A 10000-nucleotide genomic window follows, 5' to 3' on the forward strand; every position below is an offset into this window, starting at 1 on the left:
TTTTTTGTCGTGATTTTGATGACAAAAGCAATTTTTCGGTAGCCGTAAATTTGTTAAGACTGCGAAATTTCACAAGCAGGTATAATAAGTTGCTTCTCGATCGTCCTCCGGAAAAAAAAACAACGCTGGTAACGATGAGTAACTTACTTTTACAATTTTCCAAAACTATTGCACGCGACAGAATTGGAAAGAAACCAGAGACAACCGTGTAAGGAACGTGTATTGGGCATCCGCATAACGTTGTCAACAAGTTGAATATGAATTAAGGCATATTTTTTCGAGTAGCAATTAGGGAAAAAACTGCGATGAAGACATACACCCATAAAAGATGAAAGTTATATTTACGGCCCGCCAGACAAACGAATTTAAGAAACCACTGCCAACAGTATTGTTGGTTTGGAGGCTGGTTTGGCGGTTTTCCGATTTCCGATGATCCGAGCTCGGGAATTGTGACAATAGTCGTTACCTCACAAAATTGAAACTCTACTTCCTCGTAAATTACTGCCCTTTAGAAGAACTAAAGACAGTTCCACCAAAACCATCTACAATGCCCTAAACTGCTCAAGATTTTATAGTTTGCTTACCTGCCAGACGTGAAAGGTTTGGAGTACTGGAAGAAGGAACCACCCCACTGGAGGACGACATGAACTCGACAGCAGAGGGACTATTAAATTTATGGCGATCAATAAGGTACCGACGTTTAAACCCTTGATCTCTGAAACCATTAACCGATGGGATAACTTCCCTGGCGTTGGCATTCGCCGTGAAAGCGGAGGTGATAAAAATATTCCGCTTTATGGTCGAATATTGGGGATGGAGATGACAAGGGACATTACGTCATTGCTAAGGTTAAAAATATCTCCCATAGATTAATTAATACACAAAGCAAAATCCATATGGTAATGATCGAAATCCACCTGTCCGACCCGATCGCCTTGTCTTTTAATTCGGGGATAGTCTAATATATCAGCAACCAACACCAGTAATATGAAGGCAATAGTAATAATTATTAATTTTGAATTTTACTAAATGATATTTTAAATGATATTTTAATTTCTGAAAATTTTCTGAAAACTCTTATAGCTTCTTATCTAGAAACTTGCGAAATTATTCATAGAATAAAGCATTTTGACAAATGATATTGGTCTTAAATAAATTAATCACTTTAAATGCATTTAACAAATTACATACTACTGCTATTCCTCTGTTCTTTTAATCGAAAGAACTTGATATTTGTGATAGCCCTCATCTAGAGTAAACCTTTTCGCTAAATATTATTGAATCTTAAGATTATGATCAGCAATCAATTAACTAGAATCTCAATCTGTATTCCACTGTAGTACCTCACATCTTTATCATAGAAACATTCAATCGCTCTTGTCTTAAATAATAATTATTTCCTTTCTTAATCTTTGTCATTGTAAATATATTAACTAAGTATTTTATCTTTGCTCCACCCAACTCGATTAGCCTTGCTAACTTTGGGTGGACAAACTTTTCACTGTAACTACTATTGTATGTAATAAACGTTGTTGTTGTTGTTGTTGAAAATTTCTATTAGTTTTTCGTCCATGTTTTCTTCTCTTCTCCGTTTTAAAAAAGCTTCCCTCGGAAAGGTTATCTGGAAAACCGCAGTAATTGGTCTCATTCAAACTTACGTTCGCAACGTGGAAAAAAAAAAACAAAAAGATTTTTCCTGTGAGTTTAATTTACGTCGAATGATGTCTTCCATTATATAACGGCTATATAAAACAAGCCCAAAAAGTCCTCTGAATAAAAAATTTGGAACTCCATCGGTAAATATACGACCCACTTACACTGAAAAAGCTAACAAAGCCGGGATTATTTCAAGAGAAGAGAGAGCGAAATTTCACTTACGGGAACGTCTTCATCAGTGTTACCATCACCATAAAGCTGTGGTTCCCCAAAACATACAGCTACGTAGCCCGTAAAGAGATGATTTCCTTTCTGATAATCCCCCTTTGGAAAGAAAATATGCGCCTCATTTCCTCAAGGACTAATATGTTTACGCTTTATCCAAAACTATCAAACGTTATCGACTGCCTGAGCAATACTATGATTAACTGTATGTGTAACTAGAGATGTCGTCCTTAGTCCGCGTACAGATTAGTATTCTTTTTACAAGGTAACCTGTCTAAAAAATTATTAAAATAGTTGACCATTACACTATATTTGCAACAACAAATATCAGCATATAATAGTGATTATGAACTTTTAATGTGTAAGTGTCAACTGGTATTTAGTGCATGCTTGGGCGTTAATTGGGGTCACTAGATCTATACAAAAACAAAATCAAATCAAGTCATAGCAAATCATAGGTTCGTTTTGGTGAGGAGACGACAGGAGTACCCAGGAAAAAACCTCTCGGAGCAGAGAAGAGAACCAACAAACTCAACCCATATGTGACGCCAAGTCCGGGCCACATTGGTTGGAGGCTAGTACTCTCACTACTGCGTCGGCAACCTGTAGTCGTAAAAGCTTGTTCCTTTACTTTTTTTATATTAGGGTTCCATGCCCGACATAAGTTAAAACAATATTGGCTAATATGGAAGCCAACAAGACAAACATCCACAAACACTCAACAAATTAAACTTCTGTAATTGCACGTCACAAGGAGATTTCTAGTAAGTTATTAGAAAATAAAGAATGTATTGTATTGTATGGAAATGTGATGCAAGGTTGTAAAAATGTTTTCTTCTATGTTTGCGTTTTATTTAAACTGGACCCGATAGGTTTATTAGCTTTTAAGATGATGACACAGGTCACACAGATTATGAGATGACGTCTGAATGCTGAAACGTTCGGACGTCAACTGTGAGCTGCGTTATTTTACCATATCGAGTTCCGCTAACGAACCTTGACGTCATCGAACTTCACCATCCTGGTATCCCCGTGTTAGCTCCAAGCAAGGACAAAAATGGCTTTAACCACGCCAACATTCAACTGCGACTTCGCGAGGAAACGTCAGACAATTGGTTGAATAGTGTCGCAATCACAAGAGGAGGTTAAACGGAAAGTATTCAGTGTTGGCTGGAAAGAAGGTCACCGGAAACTTTTGGGTTAGATTTTTCAAGTGGCTTTCCGTAAAGGACTTCCTCAAAACCATTTGCCTGTAATGCTAACTTCCTTTAAATAAACAGTCATCAGTCATCCAAATATCGTTTTCATAATATCGATCTCGACCAATATGGGCTATTGCAACTGAGCAGACTTTTAAATCCTTTTGGCCTCACGCTGACTTGCGAATCGCTCTAGACTTCGCCTGCCGAGACTCCAGAAGGTGCCTATAGACCTTTTTCCCGTTTCGTTTAATTTTCGTCACAGCCAGTCAAAACAATGTTTCTTGCACTTGCACAAAATCTATCCAGGCGGTCTCCAATGGCCAAGGAGCACAAGAAGTTTAGAAACGAAGAGACAAACTGTTTTGTGCAGGGCACCTCGAATATTTATTCTGGTGTTTCATAGGATCATTAAACTTTATTTCAATTGTCATTTTTCGTGCTTTAAACACGTCACATTTGCTTTATCAACGTATATGTATATATAATTTTTCAATAAATTGCAATGCGTTAAAAACTGGAGCAATACAAGCGAACCTGTTTTTTGACGGAGAAAACGACCCGACTGGAAATCTACTTTATCGAAAGACAAAAAAATATCTTCTTTGATTAGAGACGTATCCATTCCGTTGTGTTCTTCGAAGAGCGTTGCAGAAAGTAAAGGAAGGAACGTAATAGCAAGAAAACTAGTATTTGCAAAACAGTGGAAACGTAGACTGAGTAAGAAACATCGAGAAACCTTATTCTAAATGGTAATCCTATTAAACACGACGTAAGATTACTCGCTACCTTCACGAAATTGGGTAATCGTGACTATCCAAGCAAAAAATATCAATTATCCTGCTCAATCTTGCGCAACATCGCCTGATACTTAGCCGACGAAGCCGTAGGTCGAGTTGGCTAAAATCAGGCGATATTCCGCAACAACAAATTGATGACAATACACAATTTTCTACGTTTATTGGAAAAAAGGTTGAAATACTACCATTTTTTTCTCCGCAACACACAAAATTGCGTATATCGCAGGATATCTGTTGAGTACGCAAACGACGAATATTGAGAGCGCTATGACCATATTTGGACGTTGTCACGATGTGTTGAAATAAATATATTTCGAGTGACCTCATGTTTTGTGAAATGTTCAGACGTTTTTCCCAATCAAATTTTCTCACAGCAAAATTCAACGATTGCAAATAACAAAATATTTTCCCTTGGTTTGTATGGCTGTTTCAAATTCAGATACCTACATCCGAAATCAGATTATTCATTTTATTCATTTTTATGCAAAATGAAAGAGCACAAATTCAAAATTAAATTCAAAGCCCTGCTTTTCACAGACGAAATATTCAGTGTTCCCGACAGGTTCCCCCTTCTGAATCAATTAAGCCTCTTTTCAAAGCAATTGCATTGCAAGTACAAACTATTTCCCTTACGAATATAATCCAGCTAATTTATATTCGCACAAGAACCCGCTTTAAAAACGAGGCTGGCACACGCGGCGCGCTTTCCATGGATCGAGGATCACAAAATAGACGAGCCCTCAATTTTTTTCAGTATAAAACGACAACACATTTTTCCAAACCCAGGCTTCTTCAAAATTCACCGCCTTCAGGTGCCAATCTCTTTCCTCTGTTTTTACGATAAATACGCATGCGTCATTAGGGTCCATTTCCACCGGACATCCTTTCAAATAGATGGAGTTGATGGGTTTACCGCCATCTGGTTTTTTGTAGTAGTAAAGGTACCCCGTGTCGGTTAATTCGAAGTATCTGTGGTCCCATTTTCGAGGATGATGTTTTCCTCCACTCAGTTTTTCTAAAAAGCCTTGCTTTGTAGGTTTTGGACCAGCTTTCGCTGTGGACTTTATAGGCGACTTGCTGCTTAGCTGAAAAACAAGAACGTACGACGACTATAGTTTCATTTTTCCGAAGGATAGGACGAAATAAAACCAAAACAACGAAGCGGAAGTGCTACCCTTATCAATCCCATGCAATCCTCAGTTTCCCAACCCTTCTGCTAAAAAGGTTAACTTTTCACGCTCGCAACGTGTCGCTTTTTCAATTATTTGTCATTCACTTTTCGAAAATTGGGTCCTACTTGTATATCTCAAGGCAGGGCAGAGCAGTGGGATTTCTTCTGCAGTCTCTAAAATTACACAGTTAAGTTGCAGGGCCTCAGTTAATTTCTCGTAAATAATGAATACCTTTTTGTGAATAACCGGGCTTGAAACATGAGCTGTTTGCTGCTCTTTGGTAGATTGTTTCATTTCCAAGATAACGTTTCTATTTCCTTCTGAATGCTGCAAGAAGAAAATTACTGGTTGCATATATTCTTTACTTCCAATGTATAAACTACAACTCATTTTGCAGTGCCGCGTTGAAGCAACTGAAGAAAATAGAGTTCAATTTCCGCAGCATTACTTAACACTCTTTCACTTCACTTTATTTTGGCAAAATTTAAAAATACATAGACCATGGTAACCCGTAGGCGACACTTATGGATTTTAATCCACCTAACGACAAACGAATTTACCCATCAATAGCGACGCCTTGGGAGTGAAAGAATTCATTTGGAACAAGGTCAAGGGACGCAATAATTTAACAAAACACAATTCCAACCTGTAGTGTCTCGCTAGGTTTGCCCCCATCAACTCTATCTTGTTCAGGAACAGTGGAGCTCATGGACTCTACTGAAATGTTGTCCTGAGAAGTGGAGAAAGGAGAGATTACAAGTCAAAAGTGACCCTAACAGGAGTCGAACCCGTGCTCCTTGAGCAACAGCACACGAGTGGGGCTTGGTCCATTAAGGCTGGTTTCCATATGATCGCAGACGATCGCAGACGATCGCACACGGTCGCGGATCGCAAATCGCAGATCGCAAATCGCAGATCGCAGATGATCGCAAAGAGAGCTGTTTCCATATAATCGCAAACGATCGCAAACGATCGCAGAGCCGGCTGCAGCCATACATTTCGGTCAGCAGAAATGTCAAATGTACACGCGCGTTGTGCTCGCGGCAAAATCTCTTTAGCAAACAACATAGCGGACATCGTGGAGGAAATTTTGCAGCAAGCAAATTTACTTCTTCTTCGTCTTCTTCGTCAGCTTCAAAAGCGAAGGAAACATCGGTTTTGAGTTCGAAAAATAATCATGAAGAGACAAAAACTTGGGGCTTTCCACACACTGCCGAGAGAACTTCGTGTTTCTGACAGAACAGTAACGAACATAAACGAACATTCAGGCTTTGTTGCTAAGAAGTTTTGAATCATTTGAGTCAGAATTAAAATTATTATGGGATACGTTTCGATCGCAGATCGCAGAACTTTGGTTTCCATATGATCGCAGGATCGCAAACGATCGCAGACGATCGCAGAAGATAGAATATGGTTCTATCTTCTGCGATCGCAGAACTTTCTGCGATCTACGATCTGCGATTCGCGATCGTCTGCGATCATATGCGATCATATGGAAACCAGCCTTTAACCAGCTTTAACTTTGGTTACAAATACCGCAGTTAATTTTGGCACGCTTCCGATGAAATTGCTATCCGTGCCAAGAACGCCAGTTAGAGAAGAGGACACGCAGTTCTGGCTCCAGATACGATATGACGGTGTAGGGATATGCCGTATTACTTTCAAAAAAGCGTGAAAATTGATTTATCCCAAGCCTTCCCTTTCAAGCTGTAAAAAATTCATGAGTCATACACAATAACAAAAAACAGGAGTTGATAAGGCAAGAAATCCAACTCCCTACCTCTGTCGACTTCTGCCTCCGTGCAATAGCTTCTCTGAAAAAATAAACAAAAATAAAGAGCAGATAATTAGATTTCGTTTCCGCATGATAGCGAGAAATATCAAGGCCTGTGTTTGTGTTATCTACCGAAGCCGAAGGATGAGGCGGATAACACAAACCTCGGCCTTGATAATTTTCGCTATCACGGGAAAATTGAATCCAATAATTGTTCCATTATGCATATTCCTAAGCACTTGTAAAGACAGGAGTGTGCACAAAAAAGTGATGTCAACTTGTAGTAAACAACTTTACTTTTTGCGTGTGGTCAAGTTTACTGTACGTTGACATTCTAGTTAAAAAAATTAAAACTTCGTAATCTCCAAACGAGAGTTGTATATAACGAAGCACGCTGTTCAGCATGCATAGCGCGCTAGTCAGCGCTGGTCAGCGTCACTTCTGCATGCATATTGTCTGTAGGTATGACGTCACTTCTACATGTATAATAGGCCATTTCCGATTTCATGCCTGCCTCCTCTTCAAAGCGAGTCTAAGTGCGCACTTTTTCTTATGAAAATTAGTTTGCATTCATATGTAACACAAAATTTTCGCACTTAGTCTCGCTTTGAAGAGGAGGCAGACATGAACTCGGAAATGGCCTATTAACGATTATCCTTCGAAATTGCGTGGAATATCGCCTGATACTTAGCCGACGAGGCTACATACATCTTCACTTCCCACGGCCTGCTCCCGTCTGACCTTGTAGCTCCGAGTCAGTCGGTAGAATAGCGGTGATCTAACCCGAAGGTCGTGGGTTCAATTCCCACCCTGGTCAGAGTTTTTCTCTGTCCTTGTGTGGGCCCATCATTTCCATCAGCAGGGCTAACGCTCAAATGGTTCACATGGAGTAGAAACTTAGCACTTCACATCACACTCTAATCACTTAATCGTTTTATTATTCAACACACTGATGACAAAGCAAAATTTTCTACGTTTATTGGAAAAAAAAAGCTGGAAAAACTACCATTTTTCTCCGCGACACACAAAATTACGTATATCGAAGGATGTCTGTTGAGTGCGCACGACGAATATTGAGTGCGCTATGACCATATTTGGGCACTGTCACAATGTGTTGAATAATAAAAACTATTGTCTGTAGGTGCGACGTAACGGAAACAGAGCAGGCAAGAATTGACTGCGCGCTAGCAGGTAATGAAAACTTAGATAGCGACAACAATGTATAATATCTCAGTTATCAGCTTGATGGGAAAGCATGATTGGCGAAAATTTATCGTTGGGTACTCGCGTTTCCCACAGGACAGCAGGATTTGGTAATTCACGATGCAGATTTTTAGAAAGCGGGGGAGAACTATACGAAAGCTGAAAACGCACGCGTAGGGACATTGCTTATAGCGTTAAATGCAATTGTCCGTGGTAGCAATGATGTCGATGTCGAAGATCTTGACGTCCTAACATTTCTTTCAGATAAGGACAGTTATCTCCTCTTCTGATCTGAAATTATTTGATTTGTGAAGAATCCACAATCATAGCGCGAGAGCAAACTCCTTTGCACTCAAGCAAAGCTCATCAAATAACGGCGGCCTCCACACTTTTGTCTTCGTTGTTGGCTGACCCCACTTCAACCAAACTTGGCCAAAACAGTAACATCCCCTCGAGGAATGAATGTGCTAATGCCATCAAACAGCACCTTGCACGATAACTCACCTGAGCCCCTCTAGTTTGTTCCCCTTGTTATGTTTGCTTCCCTGCATGTCTTTCAAAGCCTTCTCGAACTGATCCATGAAAGTGCTGATAGCTCCAAACAGTTCTTCTGAATCACTACTTTGTGGTTCACCAAAAGAAACCTCAAAAAAACAAAAATGCTGACAGCTAAAGTTGATAAACTACAAGCAACACTCCTTCTCGTACTCCGTCGCGCTTAATGCAGCTGAAGGCCTGGGCCAAATGCCTTCAGCATTTGTTTCAACATCCGTTCGATTTTGTTGGAATAGCGATGCTCAAAACGTTTGACATCGTAAACGAAATCAAAAGGTTGTGGAAGACGTTTGCTCGGGTCTTAAACAAACACAAAAAAACAGAGAAATAGAATTTGAGAAATAAACACAGGAAATCTGGGGTACGAGTCATTCGCAGCCATTTTTGCTGTGGTGTATTTGTTTGTTTGTTTTTCCACGTGATGCTCGATGGTTAAGAGAAAGACGGACTGTTTGTTGAGAACAATTCTTACGCAGGGGCGGATCTAGGGGGAGGGCGCAGGGGTGCGCATTCCCCCCCCCCTCCTCCCCGAGATGATCTGCGGCTTTTTAATACAACTGGCATTCTGCAAAAAAAAATACGTCACCAGTCAGCTACGACATTTTTTAGTAGTGTACCCCTCCTAAGAGAAATCCTAGATCCGCCCCTGATACACACAAATCACAAAAACTCAAATGAAAATAACGTTTTCGGATTCAAAAGTTTCAAGAACAGCTTGCAGCACTCACATTTATGTCAATGCAACTCTTACTCACCAAAACCTTGTTGTAGATCTGCTTCATCTCTTTACACTTGTCGCACAAGTCGTTTAGCTTTTCTTCGTATTCGCTGACAAATGACTTTATTTTTGGAAGGATGTTAAAGAAAAATAGCAGTGACACTAATCTCCATTTTGCAAAGCAAAGTTTTACAACATTACCCCACGTTTCAAGGAATCTATAACACTAAAAAGTTGGGATAATTGCGTATTTGTGGCAGCGTGTATTCCTTTTGAACTCCCCATTGTTAAGCTCTTAGGGGATATGTTCGAACAGGCCAGCCAGCCATCCCCTCTTTACTTGAACCCTTCTGCTTGCATCCAGGTGTGAATAAGACGTACAAATGAACTACCTTCCCGACAACAATAAATTTAATACAAATGAGATTCATATCTTGGAACAACGGATAAACACTTTTCAAAGTAAAAGATCATCGCTGTTAATGGAACACGTTCGGCAGTTGTGAAGAAGCCTCAAAAAAATGAAAGGCTTAAACACGTCTCCAACCCATGACCGTGTCATTTAGTATCCAGTCAACTAATACTCCGTCAAGTTTAGATTCAGATAGGCCTGAATTTCAGCCGCTTCCTCCTGACTTAGGGAGCGGGGGAGGCGGCTGAAATTCAGGCCTACGCGATATAAAAGTCAATAATCTGTT

At 39.9% G+C, this 10000-nt stretch overlaps 2 protein-coding genes across 10 annotated transcripts in view; both read right to left on the reverse strand.

Annotated features, from left to right (window-relative positions):
* LOC138007041 (uncharacterized) overlaps positions 1-3076 on the reverse strand; it is a 28596-nt gene extending 25520 nt beyond the window's left edge. Inside the window, exon 1 of one of the 2 annotated variants that reach the window (XM_068853834.1) lies at positions 2878-3076. Coding sequence is in view for 1 of the 2 variants with exons in the window: in XM_068853755.1 (XP_068709856.1) it covers positions 585-645 (61 nt within the window). In the remaining variant the exon portion in view is untranslated. Of the gene's footprint in view, positions 1-584; positions 842-2877 lie in introns of those variants that run through there. The other variant, XM_068853755.1, reaches the window with a different exon arrangement.
* A 237-nt stretch (positions 3077-3313) lies between these two features.
* LOC138006471 (uncharacterized) overlaps positions 3314-10000 on the reverse strand; it is a 63840-nt gene continuing 57153 nt past the window's right edge. For all 8 annotated transcript variants that reach the window (XM_068853341.1, XM_068853102.1, XM_068853424.1 and 5 more), the window contains 6 exons: positions 9340-9423; positions 8534-8673; positions 6833-6866; positions 5699-5782; positions 5284-5379; positions 3314-4965 (listed from right to left, as the gene is read on the reverse strand). In XM_068853341.1, the coding sequence (XP_068709442.1) occupies positions 4621-4965; positions 5284-5379; positions 5699-5782; positions 6833-6866; positions 8534-8673; positions 9340-9423 (783 nt within the window). In that variant the 3' untranslated portion in view covers positions 3314-4620. The remainder of the gene's footprint in view (positions 4966-5283; positions 5380-5698; positions 5783-6832; positions 6867-8533; positions 8674-9339; positions 9424-10000) is intronic.

The sequence above is a fragment of the Montipora foliosa genome, chromosome 1, assembly GCF_036669935.1.
Source record: "Montipora foliosa isolate CH-2021 chromosome 1, ASM3666993v2, whole genome shotgun sequence".
Taxonomy (NCBI): Eukaryota; Metazoa; Cnidaria; class Anthozoa; order Scleractinia; family Acroporidae; genus Montipora; species Montipora foliosa.